The sequence below is a fragment of the Lutra lutra genome, chromosome 5 (genome assembly GCF_902655055.1).
Source record: "Lutra lutra chromosome 5, mLutLut1.2, whole genome shotgun sequence".
Lineage (NCBI taxonomy): Eukaryota > Metazoa > Chordata > Mammalia > Carnivora > Mustelidae > Lutra > Lutra lutra.
Genome location: NC_062282.1, coordinates 115981864 through 116008910, shown reverse-complemented (window position 1 = coordinate 116008910; position 27047 = coordinate 115981864). Strand labels below are relative to the sequence as shown.

The 27047-nt window shown below is 35.6% G+C and overlaps 1 protein-coding gene and 1 pseudogene across 1 annotated transcript in view; one reads left to right on the top strand and one right to left on the bottom strand.

The window, feature by feature from the left end:
- The window catches only part of ADGRV1 (adhesion G protein-coupled receptor V1), a 548798-nt gene that overhangs the window by 482691 nt on the left and 39060 nt on the right, over positions 1–27047 (bottom strand). The window contains exons 3-15 of the mRNA XM_047730885.1: positions 26832–26981; positions 25612–25707; positions 22761–22865; positions 20550–20663; positions 17569–18134; positions 16553–16823; positions 15839–16168; positions 8269–8445; positions 5675–5898; positions 2816–2848; positions 1394–1520; positions 1107–1292; positions 169–349 (exon numbers count right to left, since the gene is read on the bottom strand). Of these exons, the coding sequence (XP_047586841.1) occupies positions 169–349; positions 1107–1292; positions 1394–1520; positions 2816–2848; positions 5675–5898; positions 8269–8445; positions 15839–16168; positions 16553–16823; positions 17569–18134; positions 20550–20663; positions 22761–22865; positions 25612–25707; positions 26832–26981 (2560 nt within the window). The remainder of the gene's footprint in view (positions 1–168; positions 350–1106; positions 1293–1393; positions 1521–2815; positions 2849–5674; positions 5899–8268; positions 8446–15838; positions 16169–16552; positions 16824–17568; positions 18135–20549; positions 20664–22760; positions 22866–25611; positions 25708–26831; positions 26982–27047) is intronic.
- Positions 3789–3902, top strand: LOC125101341 (uncharacterized; annotated as a pseudogene).

Sequence of the window (27047 nt, the reverse complement as noted above, 5' to 3'; positions counted from 1 at the left end):
AAACAGCAATTCTAAATATGATTTTTAAAATATTTATAGCTGTACTATATGTAATTTTTAAGGCAGATGGACAACTAAAAGTAACTATTCACTAAAGAAATAAACTAAAAAATTACTAACTTCCTCTTCAGTAAACAGTACTAGAATATAAGAAGCAGAATAAATTACCACTATAGGTATCGTCTCCTTTACTTTCATTTATCATAACAATTAGATCATCAGAGACAAATTCTATAATCCCATGAGGATCATCATTTTTTAGAATCGTTATGTTGACAACCGTAGCACTTCCCAACTTGCTTTCCCGTTCACCATGGCTGCTGAGGACCACCCAATAGTGTTCATCCAACTAAAATGAACATGTCAAATTAGGAAAAATATAAAGTTGAAATTTTAAAGCAAATAAAAATGTATCTATTCAAGAATATTAATACTGTTTTCCAGAAACATCCCACTGACAGAAAAAGACAAAAGAGCTGGTATTATTCCTAAAAAAATTGTCTAACATTCTCCTACCAATTAAGTGAGACATCAGATATGAAAGTATACATTATCCAAAAAGGGAAAAGATAAAATCATAATGCTATACTAACACAGTAAGAAGACTGGACCTTACCACTGATGATCTAGCCATTTAAGTTAATAAGAGTGAATAAAGTAAAATTAATTTAAAAACTACTTATGTATTGGTGTGCAAACACAATGGAACAATATGTGGCTCCATTAATATAAAACTTAAATTTATTTATTTTTAAAAGTGATTTTACAGAAAAACTTCAGTTCAAACCCACATCATTAAAAGTTCAAACAGGTGACATAAAATAAAACATAAACAAAGCTTAAAGAAGATGAAGACTGATCACAATCGTTTTCATACCATTTGGTATTTCTTTATGTAGGACAAATGTACATAATTTAAAGTTGAATGAATCTCACTTTGTTTTTTAAGCTTTTTTTTTCTTTTGCAAATGTAAGGACCTCTCAAGCCTTTCTTGTTCACTTCTTCTCCTGTATCTTCTTATCAATGTTTAAGATATTTATATTCATAATATACTAGACACTACCAGCTTTCCACAAAAGCACATGAAAAAAATAAAAACCTGTACCTCTGGTATTCCATCCAATCTTGTTAGCAACGTGATTACAATCTCCCATTCCCCAGGTTTAAATTCTAGCACCCCTGTGTTTCCATAGAACTCATTGCTATCTCTCGGCTCTACTCGGTAGTGTAGAAACTGCTTCACCAGAGCTCCCCTGGATCGGGTGATGTGGAGCTCTACAGATTCCCCTTCCTTAAAAAACAACAACAAAAATCCATGGAAGTTCAAACTCTTCAAGATTGTTCTTCTGAGGTTGTAAGTACAAAATAGACTAAAGTTTCTTTCATACTTACTTTTATAACATAGGGTCCTCTGGACATAGGAGAAAATTCAAAAATTCCCCCAGGATCATCATTTTCCAAAATAATTAGGTCACAGCTAGTATATCCAGATTTTAGCACTTGATTTTCCACATTGACCCTGGAGAAGTCAGAAGGAAAAAATTCATACTGAATTCTGCAGCCTTATTTACAATATTTACAACACTTCCAGATAATGAATATGAAGGTTATTAGGAGTTGAAATTTAAACTGAATTTAAGTGTATTAAAATTATATAAGATCAAAATACTTTTTATTCATAATATTTATGGAAGAACTTCTATTTCTGAACTCATTACATTTTTCATATTTGGCTGAAATCAAATATTGCCTAAGTACACCAAAAATATTTTCTAAGTATACCATAAAATAAGTAATCAAAGGCTATAAATGTATTTTTATAAAGAAAAAAATCTACAGATTTGTTTACAGTTTTATGAAAATTTAATTTGTAACATGTAGTTAGAAAATACATTTAAATAAAATTGCTTTAACTTTACATGCACTTGAATTTTTAAAAATTTTTAAATTTTTAAAAAATCTAATGACGTAAGATTATACTAACTAAATAAAAATTGGATAACTGCACAGACTAAAACAAGCCACACTGATCAAACATAAACGAAGTTATGATTAGATTTTAGAAATATTTTTGACCTTTCATATAATTCTATTCACCTCACTTTTAACTTCCTTTTTTGTTATTATAAAAGAAAATATATAACATATGCCCAAAAAAAACATGGAATAGAATGGATCTGAGATTCATGACTTGTTGAGCAATTTCTACACATCTCTCAAAAGAACATATTTAAAGAAGATTTTTTTATATTTCTGGTTTTTATGGTCGGTGTATAATTAGAATGATCAAAGAGACTGGGACGCAGGGCTCTGGGAGTTTAAAAGCCTGCATACTCTTTGAGAATTCTCAGACCTGCAGTCTGCTCTAAACCTTCCCAAATGTCACTTTCTGTTGAACCAAAAAGTACTCAAGATCAGACCTCAAAATTACAATGAAGCCACAATCAATATGTAGAAAACACAGCTCACTTCCTATGTAATAGAAAATCAGAATTTTCATCCTTCCCTAGCTTTTGGAAATCTGACAACCAACACCTAGCATACTCGTGACCGCAGAAGAGACAGCCCAAATAATAGGACAGTTATTTGTTACATTGTTAATCCAGTCATGTGATTTTCACAGTGAATATACCCATATTTCATACATGCTCCCCTTACCATTAGAAAATGAAACGACACACAAAGCATGCGCAGGCATCAAGCAAAACTTCTCAAAACCTGCGGTCATGCAGAACCACAGCCTTGTCTAAAACAATGGCTTGAAAAGCAAAAAGGTTGAACAACCAAAACCAAGGCATTATTTTGTACACTTACCCAAAATACACGACAAACCTTTCAGTTTCTACCCTGTCAACACAGAAAGAGGTGTGGGAGGGGGAAAAGGAGACAGAGACACCATTTGCCAAAATCTCACTTAATACCGCTAGAAATTTGAACGACAGAGGAAAAATAAAGCTAAAGAAAGCTTTCCTTTTTTTTCCCCCACAAGCCAGTAATGTTCACTTTATGGAAATTCTGCACACTGGCTTCTCTGCTATTGACAAATGCTAGCATGAGGTTCAGCAGTTCCCACTTAGGGAAGATGACCCCATGGACAGCCAGCATGTCAACACCCACGGAAGACATTCCTTTCCAGACCTGCTCCAAGGCGCTGAGGTCTGCCAAACACTGTGAGTGCGCACAGGCCACAGCAGCTGAGCAAATCTCATTCAGCTTCACTTATAATTACTTAGTAGCTTTAGTGAGGTTTTAAAAAAAAAAAAAAACAAAAATCTTCATCCTCAGACTGAAACCCAGTTATTCTTTGAAAAAATAAAAAACTCTAGAAGCAAAGAAATACATACCTTTCATCAATTGCATAGAAATAATATTAAGAAGCCATAAGATAGCATTTTTATCTTTTAACTCTGACAAATATTATTTAAATAGAACTTTGTATCAGGAAATCTAAATACTCTTCCAAATCCCCAGTGTAATGCATTTTCAAACAGTCTTGAAAAATACATGTCAACTTGCACAACCCCAGGGCTTCATTTGTAAGGTCAAATGACACTATTTATAAATATGGGGTTATACACAATATATATGAAAATTTTTCTGAAATACACAGGCAAAGTGAAATTTTTTTCTGATTTGGGGAAAACTAAACAGTAAAATATTTTTAACTGGTATGATACTGGAAGCATTACAAACTGTTTAACTCCAGAGCAACTTTTATCTGTACTAAATATAGAGAAATGCCATTTGAATTTGACTTTAGAGAAAGTATATAAGGTACCACAAAAAAATCGCTTCTCGGCCTTTTGGCTAAGATCAAGTGTAAGGTACCACAATAAAGTGTTATTTCTGTTGTATTATTATATCATAACATTGTAATAACACTTACTACCATTCATTCTTTCATTTTAGTTTTGTTAAAAATTTGTAAAATCGAGATGAGGTTTAGATAAAACATGTAATTTTTAATTTTAGATGTTATTCTCACATTTATTTAATTAAATATATCTTAGAACACTCAAATGTTATTGGCTCATTCTTACTCATGTACAATTTAGATAATATAAGTAAACACTATTGCTAATTGAATTAAAATATTTTAATATAAAATTAAATGAATTTCCTATATTTGAAAAGAGAATAACCATTAATTTCTGAAATACTCTAGCCCATGATTTGTATTTCCTTGTGTACTGTTTTTGCCCATAGGAGAGAGAGAAATGAACACTTAAAAATTATATTTAAAGGTTTATATGATCAAGTTAAAAAATGACTTTTTTGGAAGAATACAAAAAGTATTCATTATAAAACTTTTGAAGGTGAAAATTAAATCATTCTTTAAACACTTAGCCAAAGCAGAAACTCAGCTAAGAGTTTTTATAAATTGCTAGATCTTGGGTTAATAAATGCCGTTCATTTTTTTTTCTTTTTTTAGACTGCTCATTGATTTAATGAGTACTCAAACCTAAAAGAAAAAAAGGTAATTCTCAGTTTTCATTTACATTTCACTGATTTTTTAAAGTAATTTGAAATACCTTTCCTTAAGATTTAATGTGAAATACATATTAAAAGCATAAGTCATTAAAATCAGACATTTAGACAGTGTGTCTATTACATTTTTTATTTTTTTTATTTTTTTGTTTGTGTGCTTTGTTTTACTTTTTATGTAAAAAAGGGAGTAAACAGAATTCACTTATGAAAACAAATAAAATATACAGCAGACACTTAGTAGATTTGTTCCCTACATTCTATATTTTTCTTTGACATAAAAATAAGATGTTTACACAAAATACTTACAAAGAAAAACCTAATGGTAAAATATAGATAGGATCAGGGGTTCCATAAAATAATACACTATTTCAGTCCTGATTAATATAGTATAAGATAATGCCGATTGAATTTATATGTGATTTTTATTGTTTATAAAATATGAATTTTGCAAAGCACTCCAGTCACACTAACCTTCTCAAATATGTATCAACATTAATATAGATAAGCTTGGCTTTGATTTTTTTTTTAAACTAACTGACTTCAGTTAAACACAGAACTTTTTTTCACTTTTGGAGGTTTTCTGTATTACTGAAAAAAAAAATCTGAGACTGTAGTATTTTCCTAATATAAATTTTCCACTAAGAAATGTTAAGTAAATCCTTACTATTAATGAAAAAAAGCCTTAAATTTGTATTTTTGATTCTCTGCAATGTGTGTACTATTTAGTGTTCAAATTCTATGTTTAAAAAGAGAATTTCATTATATTAAGATTAACGCTTTCTTTTTACTCATTCAAAAAAGCTCTAATCCCCTCCCCTGCTGAAAATGAAGCAGACACAGCTGTTTGTTTAACCTAACATTTTTGATTTATTGCTGCCTAGTTTTTTAATATAGCAACTTATTAGCTATGCTTATGTTATATCTGATATCCTCCAAAAATTCTCTGTGCAATGTTTCCTCATAATGAATAGCAGGGTAAAAATTCACTATGTCACAATACTCACAGTCTAACCAGAACCATCAACAACAACAAAAAAAGTCAGAATCCCAGCAAAATGTCATCTACTCAGTTTTTTCTCTTTACTTCATATGGAGGAAAGAATTAAAACAAAAAACAAAATCATTTCAGAGAACTCGAACATATATAAATGTTACTAAATAAACATAAGCTAAATGGGTTATTACCTGTCTAGAGAAAGTGTTACTGTCTCATTCATTTCCGGTGTGTCATCAGCTTTGACTGTAATGTTGATTGTTGTATCACTTTGCCCAGATAAAAACACAACAGAGCCATTAAAGGGACCTATATCATCCAGGGTCACTGCTTTTGAATTAAAGCCAGAGGGCTTCAAACTCCAATAGACAGTAGCCTGGCCATCGGTTCCATCCCGATGTAAGGGAATGTATACCTTATTTAAAAAAAAAAAAAAAAAAAAAAAAAAGAACAATTTCTTCTGAAATATATGCTAACAAATTATGTAAGCTTTTCAATTAGTGCATGGCCATGTTATTATATGAATGTATGTATTCTGCATAGAGAGGCCAACTATTAAATAACAATAAAATATAACTGAAAATATCTTCTTTTTATAAAGCATAAAAATAATTTTAGATATAACTTTTTATTAGTTTTTGCTAATCACATTTATCTGCAAAACTGCTCCCACTCAAAAATATCCCTAACCTGTATTTTGTCTTAATAAAAGGATATTTTAAAAGCCAAAGAACAGTGAAAAAAACCACAGAACATATTGGTTAAATACGAAATTTTCATCAAAGTTTCTCCCCAAAAAAAAAGAATTAATGTAATATCACAATATAAACTGAAAGATAAAGTTTTGTAATTAAAACTAGAAAATTATGAAAAATTCATCTTAAAGTAATGGAGGCAAAAATAAGAAAATAATAATATAAATAAAAACAAGAAATGTTTCTAGCCAATATGATACATGCGATAGAAATAAACTGAGATACTCAAATAGTTCTGGGTGACCTTGGGCAAGTTACTTAACCTCTCTGACCTCAATTTCCTCTAGTGAAATGAAGCTAGGACTTCCCCATTTTGCAAGTTTGTGGAGAGGATTAGAATGCCTCTCCATTAAATGAGCAAAATAAATGGCAGCTTTATAATAATTCTGAAACAAATTATTTTTGGTAGTTTTACTTAAGTGCAGTACATTTCAAATACAGAAAATAGAAGGATCATTGTAGATAATGATAAAGTTTTTTTCAAATAAAGAATATAAATGAAAACTTAATGGTAGATACATTATTCTTTTTTTTTTTTTAAAGATTTTATTTATTTATTTGACAGAGAGATCACAAGCAGGCAGAGAGGCAGGCAGAGAGAGAGGAGGAAGCAGGCTCCCCGCTGAGCAGAGAGCCCGATGCGGGGCTCGATCCCAGGACTCCGAGATCATGACCTGAGCCGAAGGCAGCGGCTTAACCCACTGAGCCACCCAGGCGCCCTACATTATTCTTTTAAAGTCCCTAAAAAACTACCTTCTTTGTTCTTTGCTTTTTAACACAACCCATTTTGAAAAATGGAAGATATTTTCCTCACTAACCATTCTGCTAATCAGACTATCAACGGTCTGGGCTGGAGGCTAGTAAGCAAAATAAGATACTTAAGAAAGACAAAAAAAAATTAAGAGTCACCCTGAGGGAGTGGGTGTGGCCTGGGCTGTGGATGGGACGGAGAGAAAGAGAACTGAGGGATATTTCCACACTTTCTGTTTCCCAGAGGGGAAGAATGCAAGTTTACAGAGCCCAAAATTTTCCCTCAAAACTAATTTCCCTCAAGGGAAAAATATGAAATGGTAAACTGACAGCAGATAATGAATAAAAGAAATCCACTATCTAAATGTTTTTAGTTTTTAAGTTTTTAGAAGGAAACAGTGTATTAAAAAAAATACAAAAATCAGAACCATCTTGAACAATGAGATACTCTGCCAATTTCCAGAATCAAATATACAAGCAAAGGAAGTCACGGATTCCATATTCCGACATAAGACTTTGATAACAAAAACAATTCTCCCCTTCTCCGATGTGAACCCAAACCCACTTTAAACAAATCTAAGTTAGGAGAGTCTTAGAGAAGGTTTCGGGGATAGACCGTGACTCAGATAATGGTAAAGCTGAAAGAGTCATCCCTAGATAAATGGCAGGAAAATTCAATCAGGGTTGGGGGCACATAGGGGTGATATGTTTATGAGTGTGCTTTTGTGTGTGTGTGTGTGCGTGTGCGCGCGTGCCCACAAAAATTTACCCATATATAAAAAATGTCTCAGATCTGGCATTCCACAACTTTCCCACCACCAAGTGGAATGGCGATCCAAGTGGATCCCTTCTGCCGCCAAGCACAGAACCCAAGGTACCACCCTAGTCCTGCCCAAAGCAAGCATGAGTAACACTGATAAATAAAATAGGTCAGGGATACCTGCAATACATGTGACTTGGTCAATAAAAAAAGAAAAATTATGTTTAGCTATCACTCTGGCAAATGTCATAGCACTATCTAAAAACATCTACATCAAAACACCCAATTCTGGCCATGAGCAATTAATTCTAATTTTATTCTAACAAATATGGCAAAAGATGATGGAAAAATCACATATTCATTAGTTACTAATATCAAATGACACATTGAAGACTTACTGTAAATGGTGAAGCTTTTCAAGGTCTGTTAAGTCTGTATGTTATGTTAACTCTACAAAAAAGGAAAACTGTCTATGCCTTATCTCAGACTCATTAGGGTTCATTAATAAGAAAAAGCTTACCACTTCAGCAGCAGAATCTTCTGGTTCGTGTAAAATGATTGGAAGATTGCTAAGGAAGCCAATTTCTCCATTTGCAATGTCTGGAGTAACCACTAAAGAAATATTTTGGATTTTCCCAAATCTAGGACTTACAGGTGGGATTGGGGGAATTATGTTCACCAACTCCACAGTTTCCAACTATAATAAACAAACACAAAAAAAAATTAAAAGAAGAGAAATTTTTAATTAAAAAAATCTTAATAGCAAGGGACAACAAAATAAATAAGTAAAGATCACAAACTTGGCAACTTCATCTCCTCTTTCAGTCACCATCCTACTTCAATCTCCTACACTGGCTTCTTAAGTTTTTTGTTTTTTCTCTTGTTATTATTCCCCAGCGTTCTTTCTAAGCCCTTTATCTTACAATATCATACCCTCTCCCTAATAATATCTCGATCTCTCCTGTGAATTCCAAATCTTTCTAACAACTGTCCCTGGACATCACATAAATGTCACACAGACAGACACCTTACAGTTAGAATATCCAAAATAGAAATAACTACCTCCATGTTCCCTCACGACTAACATCACCAGCACTACCAACTGCTTTTCCTCCTTAACACCTGTACCCAACTATCTTGACCCTAAAGGCAAACTGAGAGTTGAACTACGTCTCATTCCTCTCTTCCACTGACCCACACTTCCAATCAATCACCCCCTCCCCTTCTATGCCAGAGAAAACTCACTATCAGAAGATCGTTCAAAACTCCAAATGTAACCTAACATGTCTCTCTGTTTAAAGAAAAACAGCGTATGTATATCACACAGTATCCCCACGCCTAATGAACATGACCACTAGAGTAACTTCCACAGTATTCTCATCTAGAATAGCCTCCCTTCATCATCTCGCAAGTCCAAAATGCGCCTACTCTTAAAGACCGGCTAAATCTCCCCCTTTCGTGAAGGTTTCCTAGTATCTGCAGCCCCTTCTATTCTCTTTCTGAACTTCTACAACTGCCCTCCCTAAACTTAGAACTTTATTATAAATTTCACATGTTGCTTGCCTATCATCATTTTGTAAATTCCAGACTTTTACTTCCTAATATAGCCTTTGTGAGTCTGTGTTCTCTTCCTCAGCATTTCACTAGGCCATGACACAGACCCAAAACTGCAGCTGAAACACAGTAAATGCCTGTCAACTCATCCTTCTAACACAAAAGGAGCTCTATAGGAATCCTGGTATATCACAAACCTTCAACATCTTAATATTCTAACTTTCCAAAATTCACCTGATCAATCCATACCATGTTCATGTGAGGAGTACAGGAATAAATAATCATTACAGGACTGCAAAAACAATAAAGATTTTAAGCTGAAAAGCAATTCTGAACTTAGTAACACATTATGGATCTCCCACTCTTTAGAGCCCTCTGATAGGCTTTGTAATGTGGAAACAATGCCAACAAGTTACTACCAGAAGAGACTTGTGATTTAAATTGATTTTCCACAAACAGACAGGAGTAGTTCTGATCCCACACACAATGTCACATTTTATGATAAATGATATATATGTTAAAGACAAAAGTAAATGCCCTTTTAAAATGTCACACATTTTGCTTTATGAATTGATAAAGAAGATGTGGTATATATATATATATATATTTAATGGAATACTATGCAGCTATCAAAAAACCCAGAATCTTGCCATTTGCAACAACATGGATGGAACTAGAGGGTATTATGCTAAGCAAAATAAGTCAATCAGAGAAAGACAACTATCACATGATCTGATATGAGGAATTTGAGAGGCAGGGCAGAGAGTCATGGGGGAAAGGGAGGGAAAAATGAAACAAGATGGGACTGGGGAGGGAGACAAACCATAAGACTCTTAAGTTTCAGGAAACAAACTGAGGGTTGCTGGAGGGAAGGAGGGTGGGAGGGATAGTATGGTGACTGGGTGATGGACATTGGGGAGGGTATGTGCTATGATGAGTGCTGTGAATTGTGTAAGAGGGATGAATCACAGACCTATACCCCTGAAACAAATAATACATTAAATGTTAATTAAAAAAAAAAAATCACCTACAGGAGGGGTGCCTGGGTGGCTCAGTTGGTTAAGAGTCTGACTCCTGATTTCATTTCAGGTCATGATCTCAGGTTTGTGAGGCTGAGACCTGTGTCGGGCTCCGTGCTGGATATGAAACCTGACTGAGATTCTCTCTGTCTCGCCCCCTTTCCCTTCCCCCCCTTTCTAAAAATATATAAATATTTTTAGTATTTTTTTTTAAATCTAAAAGTCACATACAGGAGAAAGATACAAAAAAAAAAAGCCCTCTATATTTTGGTAGTCATTTGAGTTAAAGAAAAAAAAAGAAATTAGACTGACACATTTTGTCAAAAATGGTATGTAGTAAAATAAAATGTGTAATTCTTTAGTATGCTGCATTTACTTAAAAAAAAATAAAATGTAAAGATAAATGGTAAAAACCACATATCTGTCATTCTTTCTAAAGAAAAGAAATAGATATACATGTAAATTTCTACTTATCTTTAAAAATATTACAAAGAATAAACAAAATGTACATATTATATGTATAGATAATATATATATTTAATTTATATCTATACTTAATGCATATATAAAATATATATAAATATAAGGTATACATTGTTTGGAGGCAAAGATGTTTCCAAAATACTTGGTCATGCGTGAGTAAGCCTGCGTCTGTGAATGAACACTCTCATTCCCATACATTCACCAAGAGCTAAACTGATAATACTATTCAAAACATCAGGATATTTTTACTCCAAACACTCCAAAACTTTGGAGTTTTTACTCCAAAACTTTCTAAAAAGAAAGGCGGAAAATAAGTAAGTCATATCTCACATTTATCAAAAAAACTAATTCTAAGTACAGGATTTTTGAAAAATACAAAGAAAGAAGATACAGAATGCTATGAAATGAACGGATCAAAAGGAAAATGCTAATTTTCCATGGCTTATTTCCTAGTCTCTAAGCCTTTTTGTCTGGGTTCCTTAAGCATCTGCTAAATCAAACTGCCCCATTCATAGAGTCGTTCTTTGCTTTCAGACAGTTTGCAACTGGGACAGCACATTAGCAAACCCCAAGCCTGCCAAAAGTTGTATCTCAGACTAATGTATTTAGCTGAGAGGGTTAGTGAAGAATGAGGAGCTCATGTCTCAGATTCTCCTTTCTTCAATTTCATTCAACTTTCCATGCAGAATCTGATGCCTCCTATTCTTGAGTTGCTCATCCATTATGTACTATACAAACTACATAGCCTTCTAATTTCAACCAGCCTTCCAGAACCTACAGCTGTTTTGAACCTCAAGGAATTGTGTTGATGACTAATAGTGTCTTTTTTTTTTTTTCTAAACTGTTAAATTAACTGTCTGCACTCTAAGACCTTTTGTTTTTATAACTGAATACAGAGAGCTAAAAAGAATTGGGTCTGGAATTAGTGGTGCAAACAGATTTCTAAACCGGCATCACCAAAATTCAGACACTACACACTTCTTCAAGTTTTCCCTGACTTTTCAAGTAGCATCAAGAATAAATTCTGCCATGCTCATATACAGTGCTGAAAATAGCTCGGATAATATCTGATCCATAGATGGTCCTCAATAAACTTTTGTTGACAAAGAGATTCTCTGCAGCTACTTGGATAGATGTACTAGATATTTTCAAAAGAGTAAAAGCTTGATAGAAAGGTTACTAATATTGGCACAGATATAAGGGGTCTGTATCCACAGTAAAAACTGGTCTTGAGGCAGCATGAGAAAAGAAATCAGAGAGCCAAAATGGGAACAGAAAAGTTCTCCAAAACTCAAAATCAACAATTAAATTCATCTCATATCACAAGAATGCCAGGATGCCTAGGCCTCCATGAAAGTAAAAGCAACTGTGTAAAATCTTTGCTTTATTTCACTTGGGTTCATAATTTGGTTCTCATATCACTTGTGCCCTATGCAAGATTGGAGACACACAGAAGGGAGAACTGAAAACTGACATACCTTAAACGTACGTTATGAATTTAAATATTTGTACTCCCCCAGAATTCACACATTGAAAACCTAATCCCCCGGGTAATGGCACATGGAGATAACTGGGTCATGAGGCTAGACCCCCATGATGCACCTGATGCCCTTATCTGAAAAGACGCCAAAGAGCTTGTTTCCTGTCTCTCTCCACTATGGGAGGACACACGGCAATAAGACATCAGTCTGCAAACCAGGAAGAGAGCTCTCAAGACAGCTCTCAGCAGACAGTCTTCATGCCAGCACCCCCATCTCGGACTTCCCAGCCTCCAGCACTGTGAGAAATAAAAGGTCTGTTGTTCAAGCCACCAGCCTATGGTATTCTTTTTAGCAACCTGAACCAAGACAATGTATATCAATGACAGTGCTCTGAATCCAGAGGACAAGGACAGCAGAAAAGGCAAAGCACAGCATTGATACCAAAAATAAAAACAAAAACTCCATCAAATTCTGAAACTCCTCGTAACAAGTTATTTTCTCCCAGGGACTCTTGAAAACTGCTAAGTTTGGGAAATGCTGCCCTCAGTGCAAACTGGTGAAATTAGTTATGCACTTTCATGTATTATTAGGTCCAATCTTAAAACACCGTGACCTCTTTTTTATAAGGCCAAATGTACACCTTTTCAAAAAAATTTCTAAATATATCTTCACATGTGTTCCGATAGCAGCATTCTAGTCCCTTTAATTTCTTGCTCAACATGGCCAGGGCCAGGGACTCCACCACATGCTCAATTCCACTTCACAGATGCGGATGCCCCATCTCGCCACTCACGTCACAAGAGCATCCCACAAGCCACAGGGGAAGCAGACACCACTGTGTACAAGGCCATGTTCGCTTCACCCATCACTCCAAGAGAAAATCAGGGGTCCCCCAAGATGGGTTATCCTCCTAGAAGTATGCATCACATCATACCTTCCCCATTTTGAGGTAACACAAATACCAATAAAAAAATAACGAAAGATGAAGAGGGTGCCTGGGTGGCTCAGTGGGTTAAGCGTCTGCCTTCGGCTCAGTTCATGATCCCAGGGTCCTCGGACTGAGCCCCACATGGAGCTCCCTGCTCAACGGGAAAGCTGTTTCTCCCTCTCCTACTCCCCCCTGCTTGTATTCCCTCTCTCACAGACTCTCGGTCAAATAAATAAATAAAGTCTTTTAAAAAAACAAACTAACAAACAAAAAAAGATGAAGAGCAGAATCTCCTAACATTAAGTGGCATAACCTTTGGAAACAATGGCAAAATGTCTTCTTGTGGGTACACAGGTTACAAAGAGGTATCCTCTACATACTTATAAATCTTATATCTCCATAACAGGTCACCTTCTAGACTCCTCTGCCTGGAGTCCTCAAAAAATATACAAATGGTACAAGCATGAGCAATGTCCCAGGTGAAAACATACAAAAAAAGACAAGAGTTTTCAGAATGAAAGGGCCTACCCCATCAAGCACCAAGCAAAGTAGGAAACAGTCCTGTGGAATTCAAAACATTAAGAAGATTTAAAAAAAAAAAAAAAAAAAAAAAAAAAGCTCTCAGGGTTAACAAGCAAGTTACCTAAAAATGTAAATAATGTCTTTCCCCACAAATTTCTCATCAGCAACTGTGCTATAGAACAATACCCTCCAAATTCTGAAGAAAAAAGTATTTATTTTTATTTTTAGAGAGGGGGAGAGAGAGAGAAGGAGAGAGAGAATCTCAAGCAGGCTCCATACCCAGTGCACAGTCCAACGCAGAGCTCAATCCCACAATCCTGAGATCATGGCCTAGGCCGAAATTGAGAGTCAGATGCTTAACCAACTGAACCATCCAGGCACCCTGGAAAAATCTTTTTTTTTTTTTTTTTTTTTTTAAGATTTTATTTATTTGTCAGAGAGAGAGGAGAGCGAGCGAGCACAGGCAGACAGAATGGCAGGCAGAGCCAGAGGGAGAAGCAGGCTCCCCGCCAAGCAAGGAGCCCGATGTGGGACTCGATCCCAGGACGCTGGGATCATGACCTGAGCCGAAGGCAGCTGCTTAACCAACTGAGCCACCCAGGCGTCCCTGGAAAAATCATTTTAATCTAAAAATTTCTACCAAGCCAAACTATCAATGTGAGTTTGAAGTTTTGTTTTTAGCTTTTCAAAGACTCAAAAAGTTTACTTTGCATCTTCCTTTTCTGCATATGTATTTGAGGAAGACATTACAACAAAAACCAAACACAATCCAAGAAAGAAAAAGCAAGAGATCAAGAAAATTCGGGAGCTCAGTAGAAACCATTCCAAGTAGCAGGTGTGGAGCAAGCATAGAAAGCAGTTAGTACAGCTAACACACCATCCAACATGTATAAGACACCTGGAAGCTAGAATGTGGTGAGGATGGCATATAGAAAGGGAGCAGTCAGAAATACTAAAGAAAGCAGCAAAAACCATAAAACAAAGTCTAGGCAAAAATATGAGACCAATTTAAATGTGCATGATTCAAAAAAATTAATTGAATATGAGACTTCATTTGATACATATTTCGGTTAGTGAAATATGTGGAGATAAAGGATTATAAACTCTTTATCAACCCATTCACACTATTTGAATTTCTATTAAATTTATTTACATAACCAAAATTTGGTAAGCATCCTTTATTGCTTTCTAATTTTCAGAATCAACCAATAACAAATGCATGGAAAACATAACCACACTATCAAAAGTGAGTGCAGGTTTTTTTAAATTTTGGCAATAAAAATAATGTTTTGGTTAATAAAAAAAAAAGTAGAAGAATATGTTACAGGGCCCTAACTTCTTTTTATTTTTTTATTTTTTTTAAGATTTTATTTATTTATTTGACAGAGATCATAAGTAGGCAGAGAGGCAGGCAGAGAGAGAGGGGGAAGCAGGCTCCCTGCTAAGCAGAGAGCCCAAAGCAGGGCTTGATCCCAGAACCCTAGGATCATGACCTGAGCTGAAGGCAGAGGCTTTAACCCAGTGAGCCACCCAGGCACTCCCCTAACTTCTTTTTATTAAGTAGATGAGAATCCAGAGATTCTATCTATAGTTAATAGACAAAGAAACAGATTTTTTAGTATGTTATTTTAAAAACTACACAATTTTTCTCATATTGCTTTATTTCTGAAATGCCTCCCCTGCAGTATCCATCATGAAAAACAGTATTTATCCTATAAATCCCATTCCTATCATATTTTCCTAAATCAACTCAAAAGAATGGTGGATCTCTTTCTCCTTCTCTCTCTCAATCTCTCTCCTACCTGCCCTCCTCCATTAACAATCTGTGTTACTCCATTTTGTCATCTGTTATTTTCTGACCTGCATTTCAAGTTGGTATACTTTTATTAAAGTATTAACTTTAGTAGGACCCTTGTTTTATTCATCCTTATATGGCTTAGGAGCAGACACTTTCTCTCCTTGGGCGCCCTCAACAAATTATAGTTAACTAATGGTAGCATCCAAACCATCAGTGTGGCAAGATAAGGGTTAGTTAACTCTCTCACACAGACAAATACATTTGCAGTTGAACCAAAGTTGAAATTGTTCTAATCATTACAGTACCTTTACTAGAAAGTGGGCCCCATTCTGAAGGAATGCATCGTTTCTTATTGGTAGTTTTGTGGTGACTTGGATTTTTTGTTCTGGAAAAATGAGGTTATTTCTCCTGGACATATTTAAGATGCCATCTTTTGCTCGCAAAGGGTCCACAGCTCCAGCAGGAATATAAAGGGCAGAATAAAGCATCTTTACATCTCCTTTAGTTCCTCCTCCTCTTGTAAAACTCAGGAATAAATATCGTTCACCTGGGCTGCTTTCAATCTTCTGGTTTTCCATAGGAAAAAATGTTATTAAGCCATAAACATCATCACTATCCTGAATGTAGAACAAAAGCTGCAGATAAGGAAATAAAATATTAAAGTGTAGAATTCTCACATCTGAGAAAACCAAACTATTGATTTTCTAAGCTATTCTGATTTTTAATAGTTATTTACATATCATGTCTAAAGATGATCACTTTTTACATGTAATAGAGTAAAAGATGAATCAAAAATAGATTTGGCAACTTTCCCAATTTATTGTTTGTGGAATTTTTTTGAAGAGTAAATTTTTTATTTACAGAAAAGACCATCTTGAGTAATGGAAACGTACATCATTTCTAAAAACAAGTGTTCTTCCTGTTGCACCCACCTAGACATAAAATACGTGTGATCAAATTCTTTGGCTCTTCAGTAACACAGAAATATTCACACAAGTAAAGCAGAACAACTGATCTACCTCTGCTGGTTCGCTCACTTCTGCACCTCCTCGTACTGTATGAGGCAGAATCCGAAGTAGATAAGCTTCTGCTTCTTCTGGAAGATCATCATTAACAATAGTAAGAGGAATTGATGCCAACATCTGCCCTTGTGCAAAATGGAGAACTCCGGAACTTGGTCTGATATCTGCTGTTACTGGTGAGGGATCACTGCTATTCCGTGTCAGTTCCCAGTTCACAGAAATATTCCCATGGGTGCCACCATTTCTAACCACTGTAATTTCTTCAAATCTAGAATTTTATGATAAATACATATGGTCACATATTATACTCGTTTCCCTTAGCTGGGCTTTTTCTTTTTCTTTTTAAGATTTCACTTATTTGGGGTGCCTGGGTGGCTCAGTGGGTTAAAGCCTCTGCCTTCGGCTCAGGTCATGATCCCGGGGTTCTGGGATCGAGCCCCGCATGGGGCTCTCCTTTCAGCAGGGAGCCTGCTTCCTCCTCTCTCTCTGCCTGCCTCTCGGACTACTTGTGACCTCTCTCTCTGTCAAATAAATAAAAAATATCTTAAAAAAAAAAAAGATTTCATTTATTTATCTGACAGAGAGATCACAAGTAGGCAGAGAAAGAGGGGGAAGCAGGCTCAGCAGATGGGGAGCTCGATTCCAGGACCCTGAGATCATGATCTGAGCTGAAGACAGAGGCTTAACACACTGTGCCGCCCAGGTGTCCCCCCTTAGCTGGGCTTTTTTCAATGTCAAACTGGCCATCAGATTTTGGTAAAAGCAGAATCCATATCATAAAGAACGAATGGCTGTTTTTAATATGAAGGGGTAGATATGTAGATGTGTCCTGGGAACCTACTACAGTATGAATTCAACTTGCATATTTAAATCACTCTGAAAATAAGAGAGAAAACAGCAAAACCATGGTGGAAGAAGTGACACAGTTCGACACTATGTCCAACGGCACAAGTACTGAATCACGGAATAATATATTAAAATAATCGTAGTAACAGGTTTAAAATAAACCATACCTTGATGTTGTATCTTCATCAATTACAACTGTCCTTTCAAACAAGATACTGTTGAATGACAAGACTCCATAAGGTTTGTCATTTGGCTTAATGGTGATCTGCACAATAGAAGGGGGTAATAGCACAGCATCTCCCTGCAAGGTATCTTTTAGTAATACAACATGAAATGATTCCGCAATCTCTGGAATGGTGTCATCAACTATCTGAAATTTCAGGTGTGATTCATGAGTAGAAGGTGGAAAAACAATAGTTGGTGTTGGCTGAAGATCAATGAAGTCTAAATTTTCCTGGGCATGTGCTGTTGAATTCCCAGTTATAATAATGTAACTGATTGAAACCTCATATTCGTCAGATCCAATCAGGTGCCCATTTTCATCTTTTCCACGAACCACTGGAATTAGGAGTATGTGGTCTTCCTCAGGGACCAAATAAATATTCTGAACGAATCTCACGGGACTATCATTTTTCTTAATGATTATTTCAACTGAGCTCCTAGAGGTGTTGATCTCAGCTCCTCCTTCTACACTTTTCAGTTGAATCAAAAATATTTCATCATTTTCTGGTACCTGTCAATAAATATAAACAACAGCAAAAATATCAATAGCCAAAACATCTGCAAAGAAACCAGAGTATACAAAGTTGCTATGCTTCAGTACAAAGATACAAAAAAATTTTAACTGAAGGGAATAGAGAGGCTTGTTTAAAATCTACATATTAATATATCTTCCAAAGTTACATAATATATTTTAGATAGGGAAGGAAAAGTTCATAAAGCAATGGTATGGACAGGTATTAAAATATAGGTATAGGGGCGCCTGGGTGGCTCAGTGGGTTAAAGCCGCTGCCTTCGGCTCAGGTCATGATCCCAGGGTCCTGGGATCGAGCCCCACCTCGGGCTCTCTGCTCAGCGGGGAGCCTGCTTCCCTTCCTTTCTCTCTGCCTGCCTCTCTGCCTACTTGTGATCTGTCTGTCAAATAAATAAATAAAATCTTTAAAAAAATAAAATAAAATATAGGTATAATGTCTTCCAACCTTGATCAATCTTTAGGTAACACTAATGATTTGACAGTAAGACTGGGCATAAAATTTTACTAGTTTTATCAAACTGGTAGAGTCAGAAGTAGCATGATAGTAATCTAAAAATAATATGTAAGAATATCTAAGAATCTGGGATAATATTATAGATATATAACATCTAAGAATATGGAAAACTTTACACTAAACATCACATGCAAATAGTTTTCAACATGTGAATTATTCTTGCTTTGCTCTAAATGATTTCTAATTCAAGAAGTAAACATATACCAATCATATGATTTCCAAAATACACATCATGCCTCTGGAGAACAAGCTCTAAGAGTCACTATCAGGGAAATGTTGACATTGTTAGAGTGAAACTTTTTTTTTTTTTTTGCAGCTACACAGAATTCCTGGGGATAATGCTGTTTAGATAAATTCTGTTTTATGAATAAAAGGGAAGAAAGAAATCTTTTTACCTCCATAAACAGCAATACAAAAGGTAATGCTATTTATCTAAAAAAAATGCTGTGATTTGATTGGTGATCTTTTTATTGCCCAATTTTACTGAGGAATAATTGACAAATATAACTAATATATTTTAAATGTACACATGATGGTTTGATATACATATACATTTTGGAATAACTGCAGAGATCCAGAGAATTAACATAATCATCGCCTCACACATTGATTCTTTTTGTGTGAGTGACTGAACACTTATGATCTACTCTCAGCAACTTTCAAGTATACAACACTGTATTATTAACAGCAGGGACCATGCTGTACATTAGATGCTCAGAGGATGATCTTTTAAGCTTCTAGGTAAAATGCATAATTAATCATTGCCCCAAATTATAACCTTTTCAAGGATCTAAAAACAAAAGGTTTTTACTAGCTTAAAGAACCAGAAGAACTAGAGTCATCAATGCCACCTATTATTTCATTTTTTTTAAGAGAAACAATTTCTAATAATGTCTTCTAAATCATTTTTCTTCTCTTGGGATTTTTTGTGATTTGATTTCATGATTTTTTTTTTTTTTTGTAGCAAGGTAAGGGATAAAATTCCCAGCTATTTTATTCTCTTTGTTTCTGACAATATTAAGATTGTTTTATTAAAAGTTACGTTTTCTCTCATTTAGCTCACAAGAGATATCCTTGCACATTATTGTTCAAATCCCTTCCCTTCTTAGTTAAGTTAGCTGTGTCACATATCTCAATCCTTGGTAACTTCAATATGAAATGTAAAAATTAAAACTAAAGCCTTCGCATGAATGTGAACATTTAAAATATCCAAACAGGGGTGCCTGGGTGGCTCAGTGGGTTAAGCCGCTGCCTTCGGCTCAGGTCATGATCTCAGGGTCCTGGGATCGAGTCCCGCATCGGGCTCTCTGCTCAGCAGGGAGCCTGCTTCCCTCTCTCTCTCTCTCTCTCTCTCTGCCTGCCTCTCCATCTACTTGTGATCTCTCTCTGTCAAATAAATAAATAAAATCTTTAAAAAAAATAAAATAAATAAAATAAAATAAAATAAAATATCCAAACAAAAGAATATCAATTACAGTAGAATCTTCTTTGTTTCCATAGTAAAATACTTACGCTGTGTAGGTAGTACTGTAACTGTTCAAAACTGAAATAACCAACAAAAATCTATCATCAGGGTTTACAAAATGATTAAGTTTTTGTAATACATGTGATTGCCGGTTATATTCAGGCTTATCAGCTTTTAGATATACAATTTTATGTGAAATAAATTAGGTAAATATTAATCAGAGATACTCCAAAATGGCTCTTTATATCTAAACTATACACTAACTAGTTAGTACAATACACTAACCTTACACAGGACTATGTTCTTGAATAATTTCAAATAGTGAACATAGTATAATGCTTGACATAATGTACTCCAACATGTCTGTACTACAGGCAGAGTCCCTGTCCCATTGAAGCATTTAACAGTATCTCACCTCATCATCGAGTACTGTCAAATTATAAATGACTGTTGCTCTGCCAGGGGGAAAGGTGATATTTCCTTTAACTGGGCTCAAATCTTCCTCAGGTGAATTTGGGCCACCCTCTACCTGCAAAGAAACACACAGTGCCATTGATAAACACAAAATATTTCACAAGAGTAAGAAAGCATTACTGACAAAAATCAAAAATCCACTTAAAAATGTTTTGAGAGAAGAATTATAGAAAACTATACATAAGTCTGCCCTTCTAATTAATAGTCCAGGAGTATAATACAGTTATAGATCTTGACTACAATCACATTAAACTACATGGTTTCTAAGCACTTTTTCTTTTTTTCTCGACCATTAAAGTAAATCTGAGAAAAAAAACATAGATTTTCTTGACAGGTACGTATTCAAAATTGGTAAATTCTCTTAAGTAACAGAATCAAATGGCAGTACCAGCACTGACTGTATAACGTTGAGCAAGATATTATATAACCCCAAGGGATGCCTGGGTGGTTTAGTCACTTAAGTGTCTGCCTTTGGTTCAGGTCATGATCTCAGGATCCTGGGATTGAGTCCTGCACTGGGCTCATTGGTCAGTGAGGAGTCTGCTTCTCCCTCAGCCTCTGCCTGCCACTGCCACTACCCCCTATCCCCCACCTGTGCGCACGCTCTCTCTCTCTCTCTCATCTTTAAAATAGGCATAATACTATCCACTTCACAGGTTAGATGTGAAGAAGTAATAAGACCATTCTTTTTGAAAAGTGCTTATTCAGTACTCTGTGCCTAATCTCTATTACACGCTAAGGATACAGCAGTGAATAGGCAAACTCCCTACCCATAAGGACCTACATTTAATGAAAGGGAAAAATGATAAATAAATGTGTATTTTTCAGATGATGATAAGTATTATGGAGAAGAAATTAAGAAGGGCACGAGGGAGACAAAGTTCTGGGAAGAGATGTGGTTTTTATATGTAGTGAGAATCAATGTAAGGCACTTAGAACAGTAAATGGCAACATTAAATGCTCAGCAAATACTAGTTGTAATTATTTCAACAAAACAAAGGCTCAAGACTCAAGAAAGTAACTTTAGACATCCAGAAAGTAACATTCAAAATTTGCAATTTTGCCTTATCCTTTCCACAACCAATTTTTTCCCAATTTTTCCCACATTTGTTATTAGATACATTTTCAAAAATGTACTATCTACGACTACTGCATATTTAATTAGTGCTACTATGTTTTTCACACATTATTCTCTTATGGCATTTTATTTTTTGATGCAATTACCATAACCATCGTACAATGTAGGTCTCCATGAGCACAAGAAGAACTCTACTATGTTTCAGAATTAGGTTATATAAATCCAACTATCCATTTTATTGATATTGCTATTAATAGTTAAGGTAGAAACTGGTAAGATAGAAATTAATGCTCTAATATTTGAAAACATATGAACATATGAAAGCATATGAACATGTTCTAGATATTATAAGGGACAAAAATTAGTTGAAGATTTGAATATGTATCTCATAAAATAGCAATATGGTGACTCATTGGTATGCCTGTGTTCAGTAAGCAATCAAATGGAATGGTGACAGGTAGCACCCTAAGAAACCTGGCTCACCCTCAGCCTATCTGAGTCAAGTCAAATGCTCTAACACCTATGGACCACCATGGTGGAGTCTGACTGCTCTTAACAGCATCCATTAAGAGTATTTTTTTAAATGGGGAAAACATAAAATGGGGGAAGACTAGACATCAAATAATCAAATAATTTTACATAAGCCTAAGTAACCCATGGGCATTTTTAAAATTTACATCCTTGAAAAGGTTTATCATAAAGGTTTAATGAATTTTTTAGAATTAACATTATTATTATTTTATTTTGTGGTGTATTATTACCAACCAGTAAATAAAATGATACATTGTGTTTCATGGTAGCATAATATATGCAAGCAACAACAACAACAAAAAATCTTTTATTAACTATGAAATTTATCAGATAATAAAAGTATTTACTATTATTTCAGTTTTTTAAGGGTCATTCATGCTTATTATAGAAAGGACCTTCATTTATAACTTAATTATGTATGTGTGTTTGTGTGTGTGTGTATATATAAAATATATATATATAAAATGACTTAATTTATAACTTAAAAGTTATAGCCACCTGATGTGAACTCTGAAGTTCCAAGTGATTTCAGACTAAACTTACCTCAAAAGTCACAGTAACCATTCCATAAGTTCCTTTTTCTCTGATGAGAGTAAGAGGCGCAGATTCATTTCTGCCCCTGGGCTCACTCACCGTGATTGAAAAAGGCTAGTGGGAATAGCAAAGACAGGCACTTATCAGCCAGAGGTAGAGGTGGTACAAACTGTTAACCTTAGAAATACTAAATTTACATAGACAAATTAATCCACATCATACCCGAAGAATGTGATATGACCTAGCATTAATTAGCTGTAGTTAATAAAAATTCTTGAAAGGTTAAAAATAATAGTATAAAGGGAACATAAAACTTGGTCAAGCAGAAGATGCAAGTTCTTGTCCTGATTCTACCATCAGCTAGCTATTCTGCTGAAAGATCTTAGAGGTTATTTAGTTGAAAGATGAGAAATTCAAATGCTCACAGGGACCCAGGATGTCAAAAAACCAAGTTGCGTCTCCCCGAGAGTAGCTGATTGTGACCACCCAGTGGCAGCACCACCAACAGGCCTTACTCCTAACCACTATGCCCTTCTCATTGGCCAACCTGCCAGTGAAAAGCAGAGGACTGCTAATGATTTTCAGGACATGATCACTGGGGGAAAGAAGCCAGGGCTTCAAATGTTGAAACACGCTGACTTGGGTGCCTGAAACTGGGCCTAGAAGAGGAGGAAGAAGGAAGCAGCCAGGTGCATGCTTTCTAGGGCAGCAGTGCCCATCTCTCCTGGTGACCCCAAGCCTCAGTGTCCCCATCCATAAATGGGGATCAGAATATCTGTCCCAAAGACATCGAACATCATCAGTGCTCTCTTCATCATCAACATAATCATTATCCAGGCCAGGAGCTGAAGCCAGCTTATTTAGCAACTACTGTGACCTCAGCAGTTTACTTTGTTTCATTTTAACCCTATGGGGCAGGTGCCCAGTCAGGGGCTCCCTGGCAGCACAGCAACCACAACAGTCAGGGACCTGCCACCAATGCTAGAGACTGGGATTCATTTCCAGAGGTTAAGAGGTACTGTGTCAAGAAAAAAGGCAGGTGGGAGGGAGGGACGGAGGAAGGGAGGGGGGAGGAAGGAAGGAGGGAATGGAGGGAGGGAGAAAGGAGGGAGGGAAAAAAGAAACCTTTAAACAAGTCAGTATGAGGTTAGGGGTGATAAATTGGGAGTGAATATAAAAGAAAGACAGTAAGGAGAAAAATTAAGCAATTAAGAGAGCCTGCTTCATAATTAACTAGTAATTCCCTATCATTTAAATAGAACTGACTGATTAATTAATTTAATTAATTTTGTAAATGACAATATAATGGAGGTCACAAAATGTCTACTATATTGACATTATCCACATCTTTTTTTAATAAAGATACTGCAATTAAAAGTTCATATTTATCTATAGCTTGCCTTGTTACAGAGATAATTTAAGGTAAGAAAATGACATACAATGCACCAATTGTAGCAGCAATCTAAATTGGAAAATAAATAAAAAGCTGGGGAGTATCATCATCTTTTAGTAATGATAATTAGTAACATAATTCAAAAAGCCTCAGTATCAGGAAGGTGATTGTAGTCTAAAACTTAGTGGCAAGATCCAATTGTATCCAAGATAAATTTTGTTTTAAGAGCTGGAAACATGGGCACCTGGGTGGTTCAGCTGTTAAGCATCTGCCCTCAGCTCAGCTCATGATCCCAGGATCCTGGGATGGAGCCCCACATCAGGCTCCCTGCCCAACAGGAAGCCTGCTTCTCCCTCTCCCACTCCCCCTGCTTAGATTCCATCTCTTGCTCTCTCTCTCTCTCTCTGTGTGTGTCAAATAAATAAATAAAATCTTTTAAAAAATGGCTGCACCATTAAAAAAAAAAATAAGAGCTGGAAACAATTTCTCTCAAGGGGGAACCTGTCTTGTGTACTTCTTTCTAAAGATAAAACTCTCTGAACAGAGGACACACAGGAATTCAGTGATCAAGAGAAAAGAATGAACTGCTGAGCAAAACTGAGGGAGATGATGAGGAGTTTTAACCTTTAAGAAATATGAGTAAGTGGGAAAAAAATCTCAGGGTAGGGACTGACTACAGAATTTTTAAGAACTACCGTGTCTTCATTCTATTCAATTCTGAGTTGACTATAGGTTTTTCCAGTACTCTTCCAGTAAATTTTTCTCATCTCCAACCTTCAGAGGAGGAGGACAAACAGTATTTTCTTTCAGTGGCAACTGAGAAAATCAAGCAAAAGGAACTACATTACAACATCTGCTACAGCCTAAATGTTTGTGCCCCTCCTCCCCCCACCCCAAAGTCATGTTCAGATCCTGGGTGGTGGGGCCTTTAGGAGATGATTAGGTCACAAGGGCAAAGCTATTCTGAATGGGACTAGCGCCCTTATCAGAGAGACCTCCCACAGCTCCTTTGCCCCTCCTGCCCTTTGAAAACAGCGCACTAAGACATCTAGGAAGCAGGCCTTCACCAGACACGGATCTCAGACGTCTCTGCCTCCAGAACTAGGAGAAATCATTCCTGTTGTTTTTAAGACACCAGTCTACAGAATTCTGTCACAGCAGACAGAACAGACTAAGACAACATCCAAGTTAGAGACCAGCAAAGGAGGCAACGAATGAGTCAGGTGGGAATGATCAGCAGGAGATTAGGACAAGAGACGCCCATGATCCCACAGGCCTCCTCAAGCTGAAGAAATCTTAGGTAGAACAAATGAACAGTCTACAAAATGTGGGACATGGATGAAGTTTGAGAAATTTTTATTTAAATATCAAATGTTAGGATGCTACCAGGTAACATCATGAAAAATAACAAAAAAAATTAATAACTATTATCTAACAGCCACAAGATTAATCAAATTGCAACCATACCATATCAAATGAAATAATTCCAAATGCATTGTCATTTGATAATATTGTCACAGTCACAGTCCTTGGCCATCCAAGTTTTACATTTGCTGAAGGTTTCTAAAATAAAAGCCCAAGAATAAGTTAATAAAATTAAAAATAAGAGGAACAGTGAGACATTTTAATAGTTTCTGTTTTTGCGTAATTGTTCAGAATATGTATAAAAATACACTTTTAATGCAGATTAAGAAAATATATTCAAACTAAGTCAACCTGGTAAAGAAGTCCCAAATAAACTTTTTTAAAAAGTTTAAAAAACCACTAATCACTGGCTATCAAAATATCAATCACTATAATGATAAGTAATCACTGGCTAGTAATGCCATATTATAATTAATGCCATTACTAATGTAATAGAGAATTAAGTAAGCAGTGTGTAATTCTATTCAAATGATTTTTTGTCTTACACTACAGAAGGTGCTGAAGCTTAACAATTACTTTTTTCTGTAAGTCACAGAGCCAGATTAAAGATGAAATATTAAAACATCTTTTCGAATCAACAAGGGAAGAGTTTCCTACAACATTTCTATTGATATTCAACAGCAGCATAAAGGAATATGCAAACAAGTAATATACAAAAGCAGAAGAGAACTATTTCAAGCATCATGTTCACAAAAATTTTACTCATACTGACCTAATGATTCTAAAAAAAATTCCCAATGCCCCTCAGAAAAACTAACTAGAACAGTGTTAGCAGTCATTACCTCAACCTAATAGATCAAGCCATAAAGGACAATTAAACCTTTGGCTATTCAAGCATTTTTCCCAGGGGCAGTCCAAAATAATTCTAAGGCGCAGGGACCTCCCACTTCCACGCCTGCTTTTTGTATCCTTCTCCTTTGAACTTAGAAGTCTAGGTCATTCTTTGTGCATCTGGTAGCAGGGGAGGGATAAAAGAGAAAAGGGCCAAATGGAAGACTGGTTTTCTTGAGCATCTGTCATGGCAATTCCTAAATAAGCTGAATGGATCCAAAAACTAACTGTAGAATCTTCTAAACAAGATTGTCTGAGGAATAATAACCACAATAATATTGTCTGTGGAACTGACAAAAAGGTCATCAGTTCTGAGTTCTATGAAAACCACCTCCAGTCTCTAGATGGGCTTTATCTCTACAGAAACAGATTTTTACGCACTGTAAGTTTTCTCTGAGTTTAAGGTGGGCAGCAGGGGCAAAAGGACTTACCTGTAATGTTAAGTGAAAAATAAAAGTTTCATCAGGCTCTGGTAAGTCATCATCGCATACTGCTATGTATACTGTCCGATTTGTTTCTCCAACAGGTATAAATGCTGCAGCATATGTGTCAAAAAAGTCACCAGTGTCATCTCCATACAGCTATCAAATGCAAAATATAGGTATTTCTTACAACAGTGTTAGGATAGGCATAACTGATGCTAACTG